Source organism: Schistocerca piceifrons, chromosome 2 (genome assembly GCF_021461385.2).
Source record: "Schistocerca piceifrons isolate TAMUIC-IGC-003096 chromosome 2, iqSchPice1.1, whole genome shotgun sequence".
Taxonomy (NCBI): Eukaryota; Metazoa; Arthropoda; class Insecta; order Orthoptera; family Acrididae; genus Schistocerca; species Schistocerca piceifrons.
Window position 1 is genome coordinate 70,487,831 of NC_060139.1, and position 26,224 is coordinate 70,514,054.

At 42.2% G+C, this 26,224-nt stretch overlaps 1 protein-coding gene and 1 non-coding gene across 2 annotated transcripts; both read left to right on the plus strand.

Moving 5' to 3' along the window:
- The first annotated feature begins 569 nt into the window (after positions 1 to 569).
- Positions 570 to 644, plus strand: Trnal-caa. Its single transcript has one exon. It is a non-coding gene; the product is annotated as a tRNA-Leu (tRNA).
- Positions 645 to 23,789: 23,145 nt separating this feature from the next.
- LOC124777694 lies at positions 23,790 to 25,246 on the plus strand. The gene has a single exon (XM_047253175.1). The coding sequence runs from the start codon at positions 23,894 to 23,896 to the stop codon at positions 25,130 to 25,132; it is 1,239 nt and encodes a 412-aa protein (XP_047109131.1). The 5' UTR covers positions 23,790 to 23,893; the 3' UTR covers positions 25,133 to 25,246.
- The last annotated feature ends 978 nt before the right edge of the window (positions 25,247 to 26,224 follow it).

Below are 26,224 nucleotides of genomic sequence, written 5' to 3' on the forward strand. Positions count from 1 at the left end.
AGCTCCACTTCTACCAGCACCTCGTCTCCTACCTTCCAAACTTTACAGAAGCTCTCCTCCGAACCTTGCAGAACTATCACTCCTGAAAGAAAGGATATTGCAGAGACATGGCTTAGCCACAGCCTGGGGGATGTTTCCAGAATGAGATTTTCACTCTGCAGCGGAGTGTCTGCTGATATGAAACTTCCTGGCAGATTAAAACTGTGTGCCGGACCGAGACTTGAACTCGGGACCTTTGCATTTCGCGGGTGAGTGCTCTACTAACTGAGCTACCCAAGCACGACTCACGCCCCGTCCTCACAGCTCCACTTCTACCAGTACCTCGTCTCCTACCTTCCAAACTTTACAGAAGCTCTCCTGCGAACCTTGCAGAACTAACACTCCTGAAAGAAAGGATATTGTGGAGACATGGCTTAGCCACAGCCTGGGGGATGTTTCCAGAATGAGATTTTCACTCTGCAGCAGAGTGTGCGCTGATATGAAACTTCCTGGCAGAGCTTCTGTAAAGTTTGGAAGGTAGGAGACGAGGTACTGGTAGAAGTGGAGCTGTGAGGACGGGGCGTGAGTCGTGCTTGGGTGGCTCAGTTGGTAGAGCACTTGCCCGCAAAAGGCAAAGGTCCCGAGTTCGAGTCTCGGTCCGGCACACAGTTTTAATCTGCTTTTGGACACTTCAGCCACTGGCGGGTGTCATCTTTCCCACTAGTAGAAACCTGGGAATGGAGGGAACCAAGGGACTCCTTCCTAGCGAGCGGAGCCGTAGAAGACTTATGCTTCTCCAGCTGAGAAGTGAGGACTAATGTCCCTGATTGTTGGGAGGGCAGTGCTCCTAAGGTAGGTGGTGCAGGAGCAACTGGGACGGAAGTGCCCCCACCATCAAGGGGGCAGGTGCAGTCTTACGGCTCTTGAGAGCCGACTGGAACTGACTGAACAGATGAGGCTAGAACCATTCTCATAGCGGCGGCATAAGAAGATGTCAGAGGTACATGATGTATGTGGTCAAATTTCCTCTTAGCCTCAGTGTAGGCCAGTCAGTCCAGGGTCTTGTATTCCATGAGTTTCCATTCCTTCTGGAGAATTCGGCAGTCTGGTGAGCAAGGGGAATGATGCTATCTACAGTTGACAGAGATGGGAGGTGGGGCACATGAAGTAGTGGAATGCCATGGATGTCCACACCCGCGACATGTGACACAGGAAGTAAGCAGGAAGACATATGCCCAAACTTCCAGCACTTAAACCACATTGGGGGGAGGGCTATATGGCTTTACGTCACAGCAGTAGACCATCACCTTGATCTTCTCAAGTAATGTGTCACCCTCAAAGGCCAAGAGGAAGGCACTGGTGGTTACCTGATTATCCTTTGGACCCCTATGTACGTCCCAGATGAAATGAACTCTTCGTCGCTCTAAGTTGGCATGCAACTCATCGTCAGACTGCAAAAGAAGATCCCTATGAAATATAATACCCTGGGCCATATTTAAGCTCCTATGGGACGTGATGGAAACAAAAACATCCCCCAGCTTGTCACAGGCGAGTAGTGCCCGTGACTGGGCAGATAATGCTATTCTTTTCAAGTCTGACCTTGATCGCATTTTGGACAATCCCTCTGCCTCCTCAAACGTGTCCTCTGAATGCTCCACAAAAAACTGAGACTTTGTCGACATGAAGGATGCCCCACTAGCTCTTGTACATATGGGGTACTGCGGGGAGTAAGATTTGCTGCCATCCTTAGCCTGGTGTTCCTCCCATGGTGTGGCCAGGGAAGGGAATGATTTGGGGGGTAGTACTTCTTCGCATTCTAGTTAGACCTTGACTGCTTGGAGACTGCTGGTGTTGGGCCACTAGCAAGAGATGACGTAGTACGCTTCCTTACGTGTCATCCACCCTGATGCCACCCACTCCAACCAGGGGACCTCCCCACGGGTGTCACCTAGCTGTAGCAAAGGCCACCTGGCAGGATGGCCATTGCCAGGAGTTCCAATTCCCCAGGGTGACAGGCATCTAATTCTTGGCATACATGGAGAGTTAGCAGTGCAGGCATCAGCAGAGTAATCCCTGTGTAGTCAGGGGGCTACAACCAACAGGGTACATGGCAGCCCCACCACAATGGACTGGCTACCATGCTGGATATCAGGTGCAAACAAGCAAACAAGTCCATTATTATCAGCAGCACAGAAAATGATACTGCACAGTGGATGGAGGACAGGAAAATTTAGAAGAATGGAGGTCAAACCCAACAGGGGACCATCACATAAAGGCTGAAACATGTGAGACTCCTTTAAGTCGCCTCCTACGACAGGCAGGAGTACCTTGGGCCTATTCTAAACCTGGACCCGCAGGGTGGGTAATTGATACATTTTCAGGGAAATGTAGATGATGTAATAGTAGTATAACGCAAAGAAAAATCAATATGCAAACTTGTGCGAGGATCTGATCACTCAGGTGGTAACATACAGTGGTCATCAATTGTAAAAAGTGGGTAAATGCCCGGTTTATAAGGAAGGCAGAAGTTAAGTTTTATTCCTGTAGACAAATGGGGTTTAACTACCTTCCCACCAAACTTATTAAGTTATTGAGTCAATGCACTCTAAACCAGCACTGGTAGCTCTAATTTAATTATTCATATGACACATTTAAGTTTGTGTCTGTGTATGCGCGGATGGATATGTGTGTGTGCGAGTGTATACCTGTCCTTTTTTTCCCTCTAAGGTAAGTCTTTCCGCTCCGGGGATTGGAATGACTCCTTACCCTCTCCCTTAAAACACACATCCTTTCGTCTTTCCCTCTCCTTCCCTCTTTCGTGATGAAGCAACCGTTTGTTGCGAAAGCTTGAATTTTGTGTGTGTGTTTGTGTTTGTTTGTGTGTCTATCGACCTGCCAGCGCTTTTGTTTGGTAAGTCTCATCATCTTTGTTTTTAGATATATTGTATTAGTTAAGTTATGCAAAGGAAACAAATGAGGGAGTAAATTATTTTCACCTAGCGCTGCTATAGAGAAACAAGATAATCTCTGACAGGATGCAAATACGAATGTCCAGTACACAGTGTAACACATACCAATTTATAAGGCAAATAGTTTTAAGGGCATGTCACTCGGTGGCGTGAACACTAAAATTTGTAAACACTTATACACATCTGAATATTATCTTAGAAGTAACAATTTTATTCATAATGTAAGAATTACGAATCTAGATTCATTCTTACCAGTAGTTAACACATTATTTAACTACCTATTCTACTGTGGATAAAAGAATCTGAAAATAAATACTAATTCAACTCACAGTGATAAACTGTCTTCACAGTAATAAGAGAGGAATGAATAATTCAGCTAATTTAAGAAAAAGGATTGGAGTCAGTTTAAGTAGAAAAACACGTTTACACAGACATGAGATTTTGTAATGCATAACTACAAAAAGTAAAAGGGTCATGGAAATAAGTACACTATGGAAAAACCTTTATTAACATGCTAGTATCTAAAAGACAGTTTCAGCTAACACAACGCTGATGTGACTGAAATACTGAAACAAGCATCATGGACAGCAATGGTGTAACTTACGCTCAACAGTATAATTAAAATGACAGTTATTATTCAAAGTAAAATTGTTAAGAAATATCAACACCAATGGCCATCACAAACACTATGACATAATCTTTGGTTATAAGGCTTAATCAAAGTCCTTTTTGTTATGGTTGTAGTATGAAAGACTACATCGTCATGTAACTTAAGTACAGTGGAGTATACTCATAAATTGAAATGAAGATGCTTGAGTCTCCAATGAAAATTGTTATTACTACACACCCCACTAGCAGCAGGAGTTGAATTGTTGTATTAAAAATGCTATGTTTATTATTTGTTTTTCAAGTTCTACAATTGAGTCCAGTCACGGTGCTCCAGTGCTGTGCCAACAACATGGCAGCGGGTATACTGTGTGCTATTGGAGTCCAAGCAACAGCCAGCAGCCAACCTGGAAGCCATTGTCCACACCTACATATTGATTATTAAAATGTGTTGGTAATAAAATGAGATGATGAATTTGTACTCAATATTGCATCCGATAGCAAGCTGTGATGAATTTTAGTCTGAGCAATCTACAGCTGAACTATGGTATCAACAGCTTTCAACTCAGATAAGGGTTTACAGAACCTAATGATCAATACTACAGGTTTATTGCAGTCAACTTCAATCCTCAGTGACGGGCTGTGAAGGCCCAAGGGAAGTCTATTGGCCACTGTGTCATCCTCTGTCTCGTTGCATCATGCAGACGCTATATGTATGGGTGTGTGATCAGTGAACCACTCTCCAGGGCATTTTGCAGATTTTCCAGATTGTGGAGCCACTACTAGTTGGTCAAGTAGCTCCTACTTGGCATCACAGGCTGGTTGAAGCCTGTGGCAGTCTCCCACGAAGGGCAAATCCTTGTTAGTACTGGAAATGGAACCGTGGTCCTCCATATGAGACCCATCTATGTTGACCACTCAGCTATGGAGGCAGACACCTCAGTTACAAAGACTGATGTGAAATTGTGTAAGCACACTTACGATTCTTGGTGGGCATGTTATCACTGACTGGGTTTCGTACTTGGTTCAAATATTGAACATTAACCTATATTAAAAGAGTTTGTAGTGTGAAAGTTAATGGACACAGTAATTTAAAAGCATCTGTGCTCTAGAAAGGCTTGTCAGAAGAAATTATCATTATAAATGTACAACCTCATAAAAGAAACAATTGCAACTAGAAATTAATGAACTGTTTGAACATCAATTTTTCACAAGATTGCAAACTTCTTACTTGCAAATGGATTCATTATTCTATGTCCGTAATATTCCTTGTTCTACTTTTTTAGTGGAAAGGGTCCGCTACTGAACAACTGGACTAAGTAGACAGAGAATTAATTGCCTGAAGATTAATATGGGTTCATTTTCTTCCTGGTTAGACTATGATTGCAGACCCGCAGCATGGCAACATACAGTGATGATATGAACTATATAAGAAATAAAAAGTCCTTATCCCTTAAAGAGTTTCATCATAGGAAGCTTGCAGTTGATATCAGGAGTGAGCTGGAACAGCATAAAATGTGGCGGCAGCAGCAGCACTTGAGGAAGGAGGTTCTGCACCTGGCACAGCGGGAAGGCTGTTGGTACAAAACAAGTGGCACAGCTGGTTGTGGTGCTGAGAAAGGATCGTACTGCCAACATCGGGGATCGTCTTTGGCATCTAGACTAGCTAGTGGCAGAATGTGTCAGTTGGCTGGTGGCAGAATGTCTGCACTCAAACTGTATTGTACTGGCTGTTTCAGGTCTGGTGTGGGTATTACTCAACTTCTGGAATCGGCAAAGCAACTGCAGTGGTGTCCATGGTTACTGGCTTTGAAGGAATTTTGCTAGGCTTTTTCAACTGATGAGTGTGGTTCTGTAGGCACAAAGGAAGAGAGAATGGACTTCCCCCTCTTTTCTTCATCTGTGATTTGAATGTGCAGACAAACTCCTCTGGCTCGCTGTTTGGCTGCAGATGTAAAAGTGAAGCCATAAGAGGTTTTATTCTGTTTTTACTGTAAAAGCTTTGAATTGAAACCAACAAGGATTGTTGGCTGTTTACAGCTATGATCATGTGTGGTAGTCCTTCAATTGCCAATATTTTTGACACTGCCTGCTGATTGGATCCTGTAACAGTGGACTACATATTTATTGTGTATGTGGAGTTTTTGAGAAAGTGTCCACTGCCAATACTACATTGACTTTAAGGAGCCCATGAAATCTAAGTGAATGCAGTTTCAATTTCAGGGCTGTCTTGGGGTAGATCACACAGAATTTGTCATGGAGAGTGGGGGGGGGGGGGGGGGGGGGCTGCCTGCTACTCTGCACATCTGAATGATAGGTTTTCAGCATTTCCAGAGTTGGCCTCTGTAGAGTAGCAATGAAAATGGTTTGGGCCAAATGGCTTGAAGAATAACCATGTAATTTTCCTCTCTTTTTTTATGAGTAACGTTCTGTCAACTGCCACAAGCATGTGACACATCACCAAATAAGACCTGATGCCTTTTCAGGCAACAGGCTACATGTTCTGTGCATAGCGAGCTATTTGTTTGAGAATGTCAGTCTTCGATGGCCATAGCTAGGTGTTCCAATATGACTGTATATGTCTCAACTTCCCAGCATTTGAATATCCATTTTGGGTGGTTGGTTTGTGGGGGATGAAGGGACCAGACTACAAAGGCCATCGGTCCCTTATTCCACGACCATGAAACACCCACAAGGAAGAAAAACAAGCAACGGAGATGACAATGGACGACACAGAACAAGAAAGACATAGACAAAGATCAGAAAAGGGGAATTAAAAGCACACAGAGTGTTACAATGGTTGGCCAACCATGGAAACGAGAAAATGGAAAAGCCAATCACCAAGAGACACACTAAAAACCCCAATCTAAAACCACAGGCCAAAGGCCAGACTCAACACAAAAAAAGAGACAAACCGTCAGATCGAGCAATAAAAGCCCCTTTCGTGAATAAAACTCAAAACTAAGCCTACTATTGCAGCATCATCCGTTACAAGTGCAGGGAGTGTATCAGGCACCGCAAACATCTGCCTGAGTGCAGTTAAAAGTGGACAGGCCAACAAGATGTGGACCACTGTCAACGCTGATCCACAGCGACATAGAGGTGGGTTCTCGCGGTGCAATAAATGACTGTGCGTCAGGCAGGTGCGGCCAATTCGTAGCTGGCAGAGAACAACTGAATCCTTGTGAGAGGCTCGCAAGGAGGAGCACCACACACCTGTAGTCTCCTTGATGACCCGAAGTTTGTTGGGGGAAGGCAGGGAGTGCCATTCATTACCCCAAGTACCAAGGACTTTTTGCCGCAGTACTGACTGAAGTTCACATTCCAGAAGACCAATCTCCAGGGCCAGTTCACCAGTAGCCTGTTTGCCCAGCTTGTCAACATGTTCATTACCCGGGATGCCGACATGACTCGGGGTCCACACAAAAATCACGGAGCAGCCGCAATGGGCAAGTGTATGGATGGAATCCGAGATAGCCACCACCAGATGAGAACGAGGAAAACAATGGTTAATAGCTCGTAAACCGCTCAGGGAGTCACTACAGATAACGAAGGACTCACCTGAGCAAGAGCAGATATACTCTGGGTGCAGGAGATGGTGACAAGCTCTGCAGTGAAAAGACTACAGCCATCCAGCATTGAGTGTTATTCAGATTGTTTCCCAAGAGTAAAAGCATAACCAACTCAACCAGCAACCATCGAACCATCGGTATAGACTACGGCACAGCCAGGAAATGCCCCAAGGATGGAATGAAAGGAGGGCCTCAGGAGGGACTGAATCCAGCTGAAGGCATGAGAGGGGCACGCACCACGGGGGTATATGTATATGGGCCTGGAAAAGTGGTGAGAGAGGGAAAAACTCAAGCCCTGAGAGAAGAGACCAGATGCTAACCGCAATCAGACACCCTGACTGGGACCGCCATGCGGGAGGATGGATGACTAAGGTGGTCAAAAGGAGACGGTAATTTGGATGTTCAGGCAATTTACAAACATGTGCAGCATAAGTGGTCATTGGTACCAGATCCGCAATGGAAGGACACCAGCCTCCACAACTATGCTGTTTACAGGGCTTGTGCAGAAAGCTCCAGTTGTGAGTCGGATCTCGCAGTGAAAGTATGGGGTCAAGCAACCGCAACATGGAAGGCGATGCCGAACCGTTAGCGAAGCTCCCATAATCGAGGCGGGTCTGAATCAATGCCTGATACAGTCTTAGAAGGGTAGACGATTGACACCCCACCTGGTGTGACTCAGCAATGTAGAGCATTAAGATGCCGCCAGCACTTTTATTTAAGCTGCCGAATATGAGGGAGACAAAATGGCTCTGAGCACTATGCGACTTAATGAGGGAGACAAGTCAACCAGGAATCAAAAAGCAATCCCAAACACCGATGCGTCTCCACCACAGTAAGAGGTTCGCTGTCAAGATAAAGCTGTGGCTCAGGGTGAACAGTGCGATGAAGGCAGAAATGCATTACACAATGCTTGGCGGCAGAAAACCGGAAACCGCGCGATATGGCCCGAGACTGTGCCTTGCGGATAGCGCCCTGCAGATGCCATTCAGCAACAGCAATTCCAGTGGAGCTGTAGAACAGGCAAAATTCATCGTCATACAAAGAAGCTGATACGGACGTTCACACAGCTGCAGCCAAGTCCATTGATAGCAACTAAAAGAGGCCGACACTCAAGACAGAGCCTTACAGGACCCCATTCTCCTGAACTCGGGAGGAACTATGGGAGGGACCAACTTGCACGCAGAAGGAACAAAGCGACAGAAAATTTTGAATAAAAATTGGGAGCAGGCCCCTAACAGCCCACCCATGAAACGTGGTGAGGATGTGATGTCACCATGTTGTATTGTATGCCTTCCGCATGTCAAAAAAGACGGCAACCAGATGCTGACAGCAGGCAAAGGCCGTACAGATGGTAGACTCCAGGTAGACCAAATTATCGATGGCACAGTGGCCCTTACCGAACCCACCCTAAGACAGAGCCAGAAGGCCCCGAGACTTAAGTAGCCAACTCAACTTCCAGCTCACCATCATGCGTCGAGCGACTTGCACTGAATGTTGGTAAGGCTAATGGGGTGGTAACTGTCCCCTCCAGTGGGTTCTTGCCAAGTTTCAACACTGGTGTGATGATGCTTTCCCACCATTGTGATGGGAACTCATCCTCAACCCAGATATGCTTGAAAAGGTCTAGGTGTCATTGGCAGTCCACTGAGAGATGTTTGAGCATCTGACAGTGGATGTGATCCGGCCCGGGAGCCACATCAGGGCAAGCGGCTAGGGCACTTTGGAATTCCCAGTCACTGAATGGAGCATTGTACGATTCAGGGTGGCGCATGTCAAATGAAAGGCTCCGACATTCCAACCCCTCTTTCAGGGAGCTGGAAGGCCAGCGGGTAATTCGTAGAAGCAGAACTCTGAGCATAATCCTCTGGTAAGAGTTCTGCAATCATGTCTGATTCAGTACAGACTGCTCCATTCAGGGAAAGCCCAGGTATGCTGACGGGGGTCTGATATCCATAGAGTCACTTACGACGTTGGAGGGCCTGCCTGCGATCTCTAATTGCCTAAGCAATCTCAGGTGACCAAGGCACAATCCTCCACCCAGGGGACCCAAAAGAACAGGGAATTGCAGGTTCCGCTGCAGAAACGATGCCGGTGGTTATCAAGTGAACCACCACATCAATAGCATCATGAGAAAGAGGCTCAATAGTGGCAATGGAGGCGAACAAGTCCCAGTCAGAATTATTCAAAGCCCATCTGGGGAGGCACCCAAAAGAGTGACACTGAGGCAGTGACAGAAAGATCGGAAAGTGGTCACTACCACACAAGTCGTCATGCACACTGCATTGGACAAATGGGAGAAGGCCAGGGCTGCAGACCGAAAGGCTGATGGCGGAGTACGTGCCATGCGCCACACTGAAATGTGTGGAGGCACCATTATTTAAGAGGGAATGGTTGAGCTGTGTCAGACTTGCTCAACAACGGTGCCTCAACCTGTTGCCACCAATCCACCTCACAAAAGGTTATGAGTGTTAAAGTCGCCTAGTCACAGAGAAGGTGGTGTCAGTTGGGCTATCAGCGCAGCCAATACATGCTGTGGGACATCACCATCTGGTGGAAGAAAGATACTGCAGACAGTAACAGCCTGTGACATCCACACCCTAACAGCGACAGCCTCTAAAGGTGTTTGAAGAGGTGCACACTCGCTGTAAAGAGAGACGCAGACTCCTTCGGATATCCTCGCATAATATGCTTGATTCTTATAATAACCCCGATAGCCATGAAGGGCAGGGGTTCGCATTGCCAGAAACGAAGTTTCCTGGAGAGCAATGCAGAAGAATGGGTGGAGGCTGAGAAGTTGTCGGAGCTCAGCACGGTGGTGGAACAAACAGCCACAATTCCACAGGAGGATAAGATGATCGGGAGGCTGGGAAGGCACTGAACAGCTTACGCCTCAGGGTCACCTGCTGCCACCGACTGATTTCCTGAAGAGCGATAACATCATGTCTGAGGGTCTGGCGAGATCCAGGTCCTCAGCGGATGCCAGAATCTCCACCTCATCCTCAGATGCAGAGCTTGTAGGTAGCGGTGGGTTTGGTGCCACTGCAAGTTCCTTAGTCTTAGGGGTCTTCTTTGTGGACTTTTCTTGTGGCTCCTTGGGTTTCACAGGCTGGGAGGGCTTCACTGAGTCAGTCTCCGGGACTGAGGAGGATCATGAAGCCCTACGACCATATGCTTGTGGGCACTTCAGCCACTGGCGGGCGTAATCTTTCCCACTGGTGGAAACCTGGGATGGGAGGGACCCAAGGGCCCCTTCCGAGCCAGAGGAGCCAAAGAAGTTGGACGCTTTATCTGGCTTAGATGTGGGGACGGGCATCTGTGATGGTTGGGGGGAGGTGTTGCTCCCAAAGTAGGTGGTGCAGGAGCAACAGTGGGGAGGGGGGGGGGGGGGGAGAATTGCCCCCCCACTATCAAGGGGGAGGTGTAGTCTTCCAGCTCTGAGAGGTGAGTAGGGTAGGTGGAGATAATGGGGCTAGAACAGTTGAAGCGGCGGCCTAAGAGGTGGTCATACGAACAGGATGGAGGCACTCAAACTTCCGCTTAGCCTCAGTGTACGTCAATCGGTCCAGGGTCTTATATTCTATGATTTTCCTCTCTTTCTGTAAAATCCTGTAGACTGGCAAGCAAGGTGAATGATGTTCTCCACAGCTGACATAGATGGGAGGCGGGGCACATGGAGTATTGGGATGTGATGGGCATCCACAATCTCAACATGTGAGTCTGGAAGTACAGCATGAAGACATATGGCCGAACTTCCAGCACCACATCGGGGGAGGGATACAGGGCTTGACGTCGCAGTGGTAGACCATCATCTTGACCTTATCAGGCAATGTATCACACTCGATGGCCAAGATGAAAGCACCGGTGGCAACCTGATTATCCCTCGGACCCTGATGAACATGCCGGATGAAATGAACACCTCGCCACTCTAAAATGGCTCATCATCAGACTGCAAGAGAAGGTCCCTGTGGAATATAATACTCTGGACCATATTTAATCTTGTATGGGGATTGATGGTAACAGAAACATCCCCCAACTTGTCACAAGCAAGTAATGCCCGTGACTGTGCACAGGGTGCTGTTTTTATCAAAACTGACCCAGAGCGCATTTTAGACAAGCCCTCCACCTCCACAAACTTGTCCTCTAAATGCTCTACTATGAAACTGAGGCTTCATCATCAGCTCTTGTACATACTAAGTACTGGGACGAATAAGCTTCACTGCCAACCTTAGCCTTTCGTTCCTCCCATGGTGTGGCCAGGGAGGGGACTGATTTGGGGTCATACTGCTGAGCACTGAATTGAGCCCTTGAATGCTTAGAGACTGCTGGTGGTTGGCCACAAGCAAGAGAAGACGTGCCACACTTTATTGCGTGTCATCCTCCTTGATGCCACCCACTCCGACCAAGGGCCCTCCCCATAAGCGCCACCTAGCCGCAGCAAGGGCCATCTGACAGGATGATCATTGTTGGGAATCTTGATGCCCCAGGGAGATAGGCATCTATGCCTTGGCATATGTGAGGAGTTAACAGTGCAGGTGTCAGCAGAGCGATCCCTGTGTTGTCAGGGGTCTACAACCAACAGGGTACATGGCGGCCCCACTGCAATGGACTGGCTACCATGCTGGTTATCAGGCACAAAGAAGTCCATGGTCGTCGTCGGTGCAGAAAGCGACACTGCATAGTGCATGGCGGAAACCGCACCGAGGAATGTATCCTCGCCCAAGAGATGGAGAATGCGTGGGACTGCAATGCGACGACGAGAAAGGGGGCTAAAGATCTCAACGCACTATGGACACGATGCACCATGTGAGGCGTGCTTCCCCAATTGGCCCACTCTTGAGGAAAATTTGGAAATATGGAGGTCAAACCCTACAGGGGACCATCACATAAAGGCTGAAATGTATGAGACTCCTTTTAGCCCCTCTTACGACAGGCTGGAATACCGTGAGCCTATTCTAACCCCCGGACCCGCTGGGGGTAATATCCATTTTGAAACGTGATGTTATTCACATAAAACTCCAGGTCTGGTTCCATAGGAAGTTGTGATATGTACATGCATATGCGTGTTGAACTGTCAGTTTGTAATGAACCCCACAGTGAGTCTCACTTAGAAACAGGGACCCTCTCTGACCAATTTTCTGAGGAAGCCCCAATCTGGAGGCAAGAAGGGCAAACAGTGGCTTTAAAGTCCATGACCCAATGAAATTTGGTCTCAGGTAGGTAGATACAGAATTCTTAATGGCATATGCAATAACCAGAACTTCATTTCTAATTTTGAAATAATTGAACTGTGTTCCTGTTGAAGTTTTGGAAGTGAGAATGCAATCAGTTGTTCTGATGTGTTGGCATTTCTGTGTGCCAACAAGTTGGAATGAATTTTGTTAGGTGTTGCAATGACTTAAATGCTTTCTTTACTGTTCTGAATGTAGCAATCTTTGGCCAACTCAAAGGGATCCCAGTTTGTCAAAGCCACTCTAAGGTGCAGGATTACTGCTGCCAGAGGAATAAATTTGGAACAGTAAGCTGGTTAGCAATTGCAGTCACATGATGTTGCTTTGGCTTAATGCCCTGTTTCAACCACATGTGGCCTGATTATTGAACCTTTACCTAAAGAATTTGGGTTTCTGGAAACTGCATTTCAGAGCAACTTGTTTTAGTTTTGAAAATCTCTTCGGGTTTGCTGCCAGATCCTAAAATCAACTTGACTTGATATTTCGGCGATCCAACTGTTCGCCATCTTCAGGAAAATGCTGCTTCTGCTGATGAGTCCCGCTGAGAACTGATGCCAGGCTGCAAATCCATGTCCTATATAAGCCACCGTTCAGTAGTTTTGTGAATAACATCGTTAGATTCACAATGTGCTCCTGCCTGTTGGTACCCTTTACTAAGATTTCATCTACATAATTTATGCACGACAGATTTGATTGCATGGGTTGCTCTCGATTCACTGGAAAATCTTAAGTCTGTTGATTACACAAAATGATAAGCACTTGCAGTGATACAGGTGGAATGGCGTGTTTATCACCATTACTTTTGTGAGATCTAATAAAGCAGTATCTGGAAAAAGCTAGCCAAATCAGTTTTTCAGAAACAGTCTCCTCCAACTAATATAGGGAGTAATTCTTAGAGCCACCAAGTGAGGGTGGAGTGACAAGAGATTGTACATAGACCGTTTTCTTCAAATCGCCCCACTGGCAAACAGTTCCCATTGATTTTCAAACTACCACGAGTGTTGCCCATGGCTTGATGAGATGGGTTCAATTACACTGAACCCCTACAATTCATCCAATTTTTGTTTAACTGCTGATCTTAATGTGAACAGTACTGGATGTTCGCGATAGAACTATAGCTCAGCCCTGTGGTTCAATATTATATAAACCTATACACTGCCTTATATACTAACACTGGAGAAAATATTTCCTGCATATTCATAGCAGAGATCACCCAATTCTTGAAGAGACACTTAGTCAAAAACTATAATTGATTCAATCTTCAATGACAAATCTGAAGAGGTTGAAAATGTGCAGTCTGAAGACATTCTCAGGAGTGGTACTGTCAACAATGATGAGCATGATACAGCACTTGACTTATTGGCAGATCACATCGATAATGAACTACAGCCAGTTTTCCTCTTGAGATGGAGCTGACACACTTCATTTGCTTTGGTATTCCTTCCACCTACACAAACGCTTGATGGGCTTTACTATGACAGATGTGGCTCTCCTTGTGGCAGAATGTACACACCACATATCTGTGCAGGAAACAGCTGTGGTCATGCTTACTGAAACACTCCAGTTGGGACCATAGCAAGCTGGTAAAATCCATCTGTTGCTTTTCCAAGTGGTATTTGGTCTTATAAAATCTTTGTCAGACAAATGGTGTCATATGAGGGTCAGGAGAGGAGGATGGTGCTGGAGCCACTGCAGCAACAGAGGCACTCTCTGGCAGTCGTTCTCAACTACAGAGTGGCCATCACAACCCAGTTGTGAGTTATGGTGAAGGTCATGCAATCTTACTCCTCCACACCTGCTATAGACTGGATCTTAGTATCAAACTACTGGACAGTCAGCTCATAATAAATGGGCTATCAATATCCCTCTGCAAATCCCATATAGCAGTTTTTATTCATAAAATGCTTAGCTATGCAAATGAAGTGGGTGGCCATATGTCATCGACAGTGAAATTCCCAATATTAACCATACCTAATGCACTGTGCCTGTGACTTCCCCTCTTTTCCTTTTCTGCTTTCTCTCCTCTTGCACCTCTCTCCTTTCTGTTTCTTTTCTCCTCTTCCTTCTTCCTTCGTCGTACCGCGGCTATACCTCAGGGTTTTCAACACAAAAAAAGGGAGGGAGAAAGGGGGCACATGTGTGTGGTTGATCGCGATGACTTAGTGCTATGTGTGCATGTCACCCTTATCTCCATTTTGAGGAGATTGATGACTGAAGCAGAAACATTCCTCTAAAAGAAAAAGGTAATTGCTCTCTTTTTGAAAAAAAAAGGTAAATAGAAGTGCAGACTACAATGTTTATTGTTCTACCAAACTGAAGGGACACAACACAGTTTGTAAAGTTTTAACTTCAGATGAAGTTTATTGATTCCAAGGATCTGAAACAAAACTCATCTGCTCCAAATGTCATTCACAATGAGAGTAGTTAGTTTTAGTTAGTTTTCTGGTGTGTGTGTGTAGTGGAAATGATTGAAATGATCATTTCAGTAATTCTACCACAATCTGTTTATGGGTTGCTAAGCAACGTATCAACTAGCTGACTATTCCATGATTAATATCTGTTGTATTCAAACAGTAAATCAACTCACACTTGCTTTAAGCATCAAGGACACTTACTACCCCTTCTCATAATTCTTTGATAATTATTATTAAGTTAAAGTCAATAAATCACAGTCAGTGTCACTTAATCCTTCACATGATTATAACGTGCGATAGCCTACTGCGTATCTCAAACTTCGCGCCGATATTTCAAAGTCTGTGTGCAATATGTTTGTAACAAAGTTTGGGCGGGGTTCCCTAGAGTATTTTCTAAACAAGTTCCAGATTGTGAATTATCAGTTCTATGTCCAGCCATAAAACTTACAGAGAACCCACACTCGATTACGACTTGTCCACACACTCATGCAACTAAGAAGGTACATCTTTCTCAAAGAGAAAAAATATCACCCATAGAGCAGCACTGCAATCTGCTATGTCAAAACACATTTATATCCATCTCATAAAGACTCATTACCTATTGATCCTAAAACATATTGTACTTAATTCTTTACTCCATAAATAACTAACAAAATTTAGAAATGATTTACATGTATACTGTGTTAATCACTCAGCAAATACTTCACAACAAAAAAAATCTTGACTTGAGATGACGTCATGGATCACTACCTGTTTTGACTCTCCTACTCTCATGTAACACAAGGTATATCTGACTGTAATGGACATCCCCACAAGATTATTTCTTAAAGATTTCGAGGGCTACACGGATGATTACCCATGTAATGCTACATGCCCACATTAGACATTTCCATCTGAGGCTAGAATAAATGATAAACATTCTCCATGCACTGGCCCATGCTTTGTGTGATACACATCCAACCACAATGCTCACAAAAATGGGTAGGTAGGTAGTATCTACTGGAAATTGCTAAACTTTCCCAAAATAACTGGGACAATTTCATTGAAACAAGATTTATTGCAGCCATGAAAATGGTACAAATTGTTTTACAGTAAGAATTCTAACAGGCATAGAATTTTTCCCCAAATTCTCTAATTGTTTGGAAATGTTCTCATAAAATTTCAACAGGGGCTCTAGTGGTACATTGAGAACATGCTAGATGCAAGTTTCCAAATCATCCACCACAAATGATTTGGTCTGACAACTTCTTTACTAGACCCATACTACAAGAAGAAATTGCACAATGCAATATCAGGGCTTCGTGCTGGCCATTCATGAGGACTGTGGCAACCAAATCAAAGTGCTGGAAATGGATCATTGAATCATTTGCACACACTGATTATGAAATGTGGCAGCAAACCATCTTGCACAAAGAGGAGGGCATTTATACTGTAATATGTGGACACAATCAACCAAACCTGGTTTTCCAACATGGCAAGGTACTGGTCTGAGTTTATTGTCTTCTGAAGAAGGAACAGTCAGCTAAGTTGTTTTGAAATCATATTGCACCACATCCCTACCTTGGGGCGATTTTGCATTTTTTCTATGGTGGCATGTAGAAAATATTCTGCCTAGTGATGAAAATTACGTCCATTTGCAAATCCTGTGATGTAAAACACAGCTTCATCATCCCATATTTTGTGTGCCTGGCACGACTTCTTTGTATTCCACCACATACCACCATCTTCTGCAGATAGTTCCTGGCAGTAATGTGGCTTCCACTAGTGGAATGTCATCTCCTTTTTAATGACATTTTACATCATGCACTGTATTAGACCACTTTCACAGGCTGCCCAGCATGTTAATTTTTTTGCGGTTTTAGTTGACTATCGCACACTGATCATACATTTCTTCTGAAGTAGATGTACTGGGATGACCACTTCTTACATCATCCAGCATGGAGCCCACAATCATCAGTTTTGTATGGCAGTTACAATCCTTAGATGCAAAGCATCCTGAGGCCCACATACTGTCTACCACCAACTCTGTACCAGCATCACGGAACACTACATTTCATACTTCTCTTCATAAAGATCAATTTCTTCTACTAAAAAGAAAGAAACATAATTGTTTTTAAACAAATTTATTAATATTTAATAAATTTATTAGATGTCTACAATTGGCACCCAGTTTCTGTCAACTGTGCATACTGAGCATTGGTGTGGTCTCAATTACATTATATGCAGTCTTTAACCACAGTAGTATCTACTTGTCAGTCACCAAATTACACAAAACATAGTAACACTGCATTAAACTCTACAGCACTTTCAACAGCAACTAACACACTGTTCTTAGAAGCGGTAGAAATGCCTCCCCATACATGGTGACAGTTCCTATCAATAAATGAGTGTTTTATAGAATCAAAACTCTCAGCTCCACAATGAATCAGCAATTAGCTGCCCTAATGGAGTTTCTTTGAACCAATATACACTCTCTACTGAAACAAAAACTGTGATTAAGATGAATACTAATTGCTACTTACCATGAACACCAAATGAACCAACACTTCAAAATTCCTGTTTTTCAGGTATCTGCTTTGTGCAACACTCATCTGCTCCCAAAACATGAAACATTAACATTTTCATGACAAATATGTCAATTGTCAAATCTGATGAAAATATGATTTCTGAAATGAAGATACTTATTAATAGAGGTTAAAATAGCTGATCAAGCGTATGCAGGTAGCAAAATTACCCTCCCGACCTGGTACAGAAGCAAATAACCAGAGCCACTTCCTCATCCTCTCAAACCCAGAACCTCCCACAGAATAACCACAAAAGTGCCCCACTTGTGACAGGATACTTTCCGGGACTGGATCAGACTCTGAATGTGGCTCTCCAGCAGGGATACGACTTCCTCAAATCCTGCCCTGAAATGAGATCCATCCTTCATGAAATCCTCCCCACTCCACCAAGAGTGTCTTTCCGCCGTCCACCTAACCTTCGTAACCTCTTAGTTCATCCCTATGAAATCCCCAAACCACCTTCCCTACCCTCTGGCTCCTACCCTTGTAACCGCCCCCGGTGTAAAACCTGTCCCATGCGCCCTCCCACCACCACCTACTCCAGTCCTGTAACCCGGAAGGTGTACACGATCAAAGGCAGAGCCACGTGTGAAAGCACCCACGTGATCTACCAACTGACCTGCCTACACTGTGACGCATTCTATGTGGGACTGACCAGCAACAAGCTGTCCATTCGCATGAATGGACACAGGCAGACAGTGTTTGTTGGTAATGAGGATCACCCCGTGGCTAAACATGCCTTGGTGCACAGCCAGCACATCTTGGCACAGTGTTACACTATCCTGGTTATCTGGATACTTCCCACTAACACCAACCTATCCGAACTCCGGAGATGGGAACTTGCTCTTCAATATATCCTCTCTTCCCGTTATCCACCAGGCCTCAATCTCCGCTAATTTCAAGTTGCCGCCACTCATACCTCACCTGTCATTCAACAACATCTTTGCCTCTGCACTTCCACCTCGACTGACATCTCTGCCCAAACTCTTTGCCTCTGTATATGTCTGCTTGTGTCTGTATATGTGTGGATGGATATGTGTGTGTGTGTGCGCGCGAGTGTATACCCGTCCCCTAAGGTAAGTCTATCCGCTCCTGGGATTGGAATGACTCCTTACCCTCTCCCTTAAAACCCACATCCTTTCGTCTTTCCCTCTCCTTCCCTCTTTCCTGACGAAGCAACCGCTGGTTGCGAAAGCTAGAATTTTGTGTGTATGTTTGTGTGTGTATCGACGTGCCAGCGCTTTCGTTTGGTAAGTCACATCACCTTTGTTTTTTATATATATATATATATATATATATATATATATATATATATATATATTATTTTAAACTGATTTTATTATGTCAGTTAGCTATGAATCAGTAGGTAACATATATTTAGAGGGCACTTTAAGTTTTAATAACTTTGTAGAACATTTTTGTTGCCTATAAATAATATAAATTTTGGTATAGTATTAGTTTACAGTTCTGAGTACTTAATTATTTCACTTGAAGAATGTACCACTTCGAAAAAATATGCACTTGACCTCTCAACCACTTTCTAAAATGTCTAAATTGCCGGGAAACTCATAATATAAGGTAAGGTGTCCCTAAGATATTTGACATTTGGATTCGGGGGAATAGCAAGAACTTGTTTGAACTCTATGTAGGATACATCCTGCTTGTCAGCTTTGAATACCTCTGTTGAGTCCCCAATAGATCACATACACATAATTTTATTTCCCCATTGTCTTCTACACTTCTCTGTGCAATTGCAGCATATCTATATGTAGTGGATTTCTTTCTTGCAGTTTGGAACTCAACTGAAATAAATGTTCCTGGCATGATTTGTTCCACAGCTGGTTCTGAACCTGTAACTTCTTGGGAATTGGGAGTCAACAGGACATCAGGATATGATTCCTCATCACTCATCTCAGAATCTGTGTAGATTAGTGAATATAAGTTGGGTGAAAGTGGAAAAACCTCCATTTTCTCTAAATATGATTTTAGGAAAGTTCTACCACATACTAGGTTACAGGTATTGTAACTATTGAAGTAATGCTTGCTGCGAATATCTTTTATTTTTTTAATAGCTTTCCAGCGTCCATCCAGAAGGTCTCTGTTTTCATCAATATGATCTTTTGTCAGAAGAAGAAAGTTTATTCCAGAAACAGATGATCTGGCACAGTCTAAAAATTCCTGTGCATTGCTGATGATGACTTTTCTTTGTTTAACTTTATTCCAAACAGCCCTTTTTGTTACAGCTCCAATGCCATCCACTGCACCTTTCCCATGTGATGTTGCAAAGAAAAACCATTCTCCATACACTCCAAAGTCTTCCATCATGTAGCAGAGGTTAGAAATGGTGAATTTGTTCTTAAATTGACCTCTGCAACTATCAGAAAAAAATTGTATTGAGGTCAAATTGGGAAGATCTTGTTTCAACTTACTTATTATTATCTTCAAACATGCATAAACTGAGTACTTGTCATGGCACAGTTCATCGCTCACAATTGCAAATGACTGTAGCCCTGTTTTTATCCAAACACAAATAGTGACCACTGTAATCTGTGTATGACTCCAGTGGGCACTTTGTATCTCATCTTGTGCCAGTGCTACACAGTTTTCTGCAAAATCTATGTGCAATATCACTTCATCATCACTAACTGATGCTTTCACAGTTTTGAAAGCTTCAGATTGCATCCTTTTGAGAAAGAAGTGCTCCTTGAATGTTTGTAGCTGAGACTGAAGTTGAGAGAGAGTTTCAGGAAGTGTTCCACTGGTAGTAGTCTGTTTAGGGTGACACTCATGTTCGGTCCATTTTCTCCAAGCTATTATGTCACACAAATCAAACTTTCCATCTATTAATGTGTGCATCTATTAATGTGTGCAAATTCATGATGCATTTCTTGCATTGACTTGTCATGCATATTTCACTTCCAACATCACAGCATACAAGATTCATAAGGTGAGTGTGAGTAGCAGGGAAAATAGCAATTTTTTTGCGAATAGCTTCAATTATGAAGTTGAAGATAGCATGATGTCCGCAGATGCAGGCATTTGAGATGTCAGAACAACATTTTTAGGCCGCAACTCTTACAATTTTGAAATCTTGATATCAATATCTGGATTGTCTTGCTTAAAAAGAAAAAATGCTTCCTTAACTGTCATATTCATGTGACGTTTCTGCAAGCTAACTCTTATCCCGGTTTCATGGCCTACAATACACCAGGTGTCTGCCTGCTGATTTCATAATTTGTGAAAAATTTTTGTATTTTGAGCAGGTTATTACCTGTAAGTTTATGAGACGTTTTCTTCATTACTGGGCAAATCTGCTTTACTACCTTTTTAGGTAAGCTTTCACTTACAAGCTTTTTTATTACTGCTGATTTTTTTGAGGGGCTTTACCCGAGAAACAGCTTTGCCAAGGGACTGAGGACATTTATATGATCCTAACTGGGAAATACAGGTCTCAGACTGATCTTCAATTAATACGGATTTTAGTTAAAGCCTGTACTTCCTTTTTCTTTCAGCTTCCTTCTTTCGATATTCCAATAAAGATTTTTCACTGAAGGATACCTCCATCTTCATATTTTCCCTTCTTCTTTTATCCCGCTCTCTTTCTTTTTCTTTATGGGTGTTGTACTTGCTGGTATCTTTCTTCAGTTTTTCTCGAAGTTTTCTCATACGCTCTGCTGATGTTGTTTTCCCCATTTTCTGAATAAATAGTAAGTTTTTATTTAGTGGAAACCATCGAAGCACTTGTTATATCACACAATTTAACTTAACAATAACAAGAAGTGTTAAATAGTTTAGATTTGAGTAACATCCAAAAAACTGTCAAGGATGGGACACAATTTCTTTTAACATTTATAAATGATCATTTACAACTTAGAAGGTGCCTTATGGTTCATTGGATGTTTTTACTTCTTTTTCTTACTCCTAACCTAAAATACATAGAATTACTATAATTACTGAGTTAGGAGGTAAACTTTTTCGTGTTTTTTTTTTTTTTTGTCACGGGCAGTACACTAAATACATACTAACTTTTGTGAATTAGCTGCATACTTAATAACTTACCTTTCTATAAAAACTGAAGTTTGTCAGAAAGATAAGATTCTGCTCTTGAAATTTATCAATTAAAACATCAACAATCGCTGCAACCCAAATTTAAACAGCTGCCAACACAAAAAGCAAACCTTTTGTTTTCCATCCTCATCTGTAGAATCGCAAACTTTGTTTAATTATATTTCCTCAGCTAATTATGTAATTTTTATCATTTTCTCAGGACAGTAAAATTCAACTTTTGTAAATTCGAAAAACTATAACATTGTTAAATATGGATTTTTTTCAAAAAATAAGCCTCAGGATCAGTTTGGCACGGAATGACCCCATGATCCAATCTTGAGTTCATTTGAAGTGTACTCAGATGCCGTATGTTGTTCAGTCAATTTACCTTAACGTTTATGAACATACTTGTTGTCTTGTGCAACTACGAAAATGTAGCTTAATTCTTCTCTCCAAAAACTGCTGATAAATGCTACACTGCATTAGGTACAATACAAAATTCTTCTACGAACTGCTGTAGAGATCAACTTCCAAATTAAACCCTAGCTACTATGGATATTGATAGGAACACAATTACTATGCTGGGACCTCTCACACCACCTCTTTATGTATAATATGACCGTTTGGGTAAATATGTATTTTCATGACTTCCTGTTGTTCGTTACACTTCTTAGAAACAGGGTTTGTTGAAATTTGCGTTTTTTTTAAACAACACAGAATTTAGAATACTTTGAAACTTAAAACATAGCAAATTTTGCAGTTTATTTTTAATTTATGTATTACTAAAATAATAGCACATAGCACAGTTACCTCCACTCACTCATAGATTATCACCAGGAAGATAGTATTGCAGATTCGCAACATAACAGTATGGAACAATAGATTTCAGTTATGACAAACTATTTGAAATCTGCTTTGAGTTCACTACTCATCGTTTCAACATTACCGGTAGAGTGATTATTCCATACCACAATTCTATCAAGGGGGAAATTTCGACAAATTTTTATTATAAAATTGACGAAATTGGTTACCTACTGTATTCTTCCGAAGTTCTGAATCAAATTTTAATTGCTTTAAGCCTGCATGCATTTCACGTAGGCCCTCCTAAAATTCTACAACAAATCGGTACACCACAGTTCCGACATGGATATCTTGTTTTCCACTTCAAACACGGATAACAAAAGGCTGATGTTTTCGTGTTTCAAAATATTATTTCTGTATTTGAGGCCCAAATCTGTAAGTTTTCTCCGAGACTCTTCAGAATATGTTGCAATCAAGGCAGCTGCAAGGCAATGTTGGTTTGCACAATGAGATTTTCACTCTGCAGCAGCGGAGTGTGCGCTGATATTAAACTTCCTGGCAGATTAAAACTGTATCCGGCACACAGTTTTAATCTGCCACGCAGTTTCAAATGTTGGGGTGTCTTGTTCTTACGTTAGCGGTGTCTTTTTTCTGCGGTATTACCAAAGCAGTACACTTCTTCACCGTCATCACCAGTCACATCATCACTTTCAGTTTCTTTCTCCAAATTAGTATCATGATCACTAAATACTCCAAATCAGGATCATTATATGTGCCATTAAAGTCTTCATCTGAGAATTCTCTAAGACTTTCTTGAACGCCCACATAGAAAACATTGCATAGAAGGTCTAGCTTCCCTCGCAACCAAGAAACGATAACGCTCAACAAACACACGATACGCAAACACTACGTTAGGTCCGTGAGACCTCTCAATCTCAAGGCAAAAAGAAACAAATTGATACAACAATGCCAGATTGCTGGCACGTGTAGCTTGTCATCCAATCGGAAGGTACGCACAGGTTCTACTTCACCTCACAGGAGTATGTGGAATATCACGAGACAAAAACCTGTAGCTGTGTGAGATCATCCACAGTAGTTAAGTGTTAATCGCAACGGCAGGCGAGATTAAAGTTGACGTGCGAATATTTTATAACTTCCAGCCTTGTGAACACTCGTCAAAATTACACTCTAGAATTTTACAGTGACACTCAGAGATCAGTTAACCATCGCCAGCGATTAATATTTTACCAATTATTCATTTTCATTGTTCATAACCCATTGTAGCATTTGGCTATACGGTGCAGCGGGGCCGAAGGTCAAATAATAATGCAAATATTAGATACTGCATGCTCCGCCGTAACCACATCAAGTACAAATTCCATGGACAAATTTGCAGTCAATTATAAACTTCCAGTAAAATTGAATATGATTTTAAAATATTGAGGAACATGAGTCCTGGAAATTATAAGATGAAACTAACAATAAAATTAAAATTCCAGTATTTAACAGATTTCAAAACTAAATTACTTTTAAAGTTTGTTTTTTATCTGAAAGCCCGCGTAGTATGTAATCTCTGGTTTAGGCGCATGGAGAGGGAGAGTTGTGTACATGGTGTTATGTGATGTGAAGTGATGTATACATTTGTTTGGGAACAGAATTAATCCTTCGATCTCTCTAGGAACAAGTGTCTCGCGGTAATGATTTTTTAATAATATGAACGCTGTGGAAGGCAGAGGAAATGTTGAACCAGCCCCACGAGTTCGTCGTGTTAAAAGGTATTCGACGGAGATACCTGAAGGTTGGTGGAAGCTAATGCGTCGACGAAAGTCAGGATTATCAAAAAATAGGTTCGACAGTTACCTGATAGCACCTGATGGAAAACGGCTTAGATCGAGCGTAGAGCTGTGGAAATATTTAAAAGACAATAACTTAACTTGGCCGCAAACTTGTTGTGACACAAAGTCCATCTTTAGCCAGAAATCGCATCACAATTTGTGTACAGAGGATGCTGATGAGATTTTGTTGGAAAATAACCCGAAAGCACCAAAAATACATGCACCAGAATCAACAGCAAATGAACTGTTTCGTGATACGATAGTAAAATCAGAAATAGTACCCGAACAAAGTAGGTCACTGATAGACCACAGTTACTATTTCAAGCAAGAGGATGAGAAAGACATATTTGCAGAAGACATGTGTATAGAAAGCCCAACATTTGAAAACGGGATACGGCAAGACACAATCGCAGAATATTTGGCAATGAAATTTTCAATCAAGACTGAAGACTGTGAAGTTCCAGAGTGTTGGACTTCAGTGAACGATTCCCATGCAGAAGTGCTATCAGCAGCGCATCATAATACAGTGGAACACCAAAGTTCAGTGTCAGGATTGTGTAATACTGTGAAACATTCAGAGAAATCAAATTTAACATCGCAACTGAGTAATATATGTTTAAATTCCATACCATTGTCTAATGTAAAGGAAGGAGCATTGCGTCAATATGAGGTAAGACCTAGAAAATGGATACCTCCAAAGTCCCCCTTTAATCTCATTCAAGAAACACTCTTTCATGATCCATGGCAACTTTTGCTAGCCACAATTTTTCTCACAAAGACAGAGGCACAAAGAGCTACGGAAAGTTTTTACAGATTCATTGAACGCTGGCCAACAGCTGATGACATCATTGATGCAGATATTACTGAGCTGTCACAGTTTATAACTCCTCTAGGCTTTCATCGTTTACGAGCATATTCGATTAAGAAATTTTCATATGAGTTTAGACATAAATCTTGGGAAGACCCAATTCAGCTCTTTGGTATTGGCAGATATGGAAGTGACTCGTATAAAATTTTTGTAACAGGTGAGTGGCAAAATTGTCATCCACAGGACCATATGCTGCAGAAATATGTCCACTGGCTGGCAGCAAATTATCCACTTGAAACCAACAAATAATCTGCATCCAACATTAATTTTTTCATTGATATCCAAAAGATTGTTGGTGTCATGTTCAGTGAAAATATGTGTCTCTGTTAGCTCGAAGCAAAGAAGTCAACTGAAGAAATGTAATTTACAATGTCAAATTTTAATTTCTCTTTAATTAAGGTACATTTAAAGTATGATTTTTAAAAGAGTTAAATTGAGAATACATTGAAGGACACGTGCTTGATAAAAACTGTTTACATATAATGTACTAACTCTGTTTTACTCAGATGAACACACGTATTGGAATAATGTCTCCTTCATATTAGGATAGTTTAAGTGTCAAATATTCTGTTTCATTGCCCTAATTTAATGTTTTGTTTTTGTTAAAATCACTGATGTACTTTAAGGGGTAATTTTTGAGAAGAATGAATGTTTGGTCTGAAAACTGACCAACTTGATATATAAATATAGTTTATGAAAATTATTTATTTTTCCCAGTAATGTGTCATATATTTAAACCATTTCCTACAAGGAGATTAGGTTATTTTAGACTGCTCTTTCATATTCCCTACAAATAGCAGAGTTTAACATATGTTTTTAAAGCATTAATGGCCTACATTAAGCATCTTTGGAAGGGTATTTGATGTTATTATTTAATTATGTAATGGCTCACTGCAAGACACAGCGATCTCCATTCCCACATTTGTGTAGTACATTATATGTATTCCAAGAAAATTTTCTCGAGCATAGTGAATTGAGGCTTACAGACACACATCTTCATGAGTATATATTTACATGTTATGTTTAAAGCATCTGTTTTATGGAATGCACCAATAGTTTCTCTATTCATTCCTGTGTGTCTCTGAGAAATATTGTAAAGAAAAAAAGAACTAATACAAAAGTTATAATGGTTGATTCTAATTTCTCAGTTATTACAGTTTCTGGTGTACAGCTAATTTATTGCACACAAATTATTTTTTTTATTTATGTTTCTGGAATTTTGTTATAAGCAAATGAACAGTTTTACTTGAATGAGCTGTTGTTGCCATAGCAGCAGAAACCACCTCAAACTGATAACCTACTGTTCTTAAGTTCTGTGTATATGAATTTTGTTCTGTAAAA

Bases quoted from the DNA above. Each gene is read 5' to 3' on its own strand.
- LOC124777694 (XM_047253175.1), top strand. From the start codon at position 23,894: ATGAACGCTGTGGAAGGCAGAGGAAATGTTGAACCAGCCCCACGAGTT.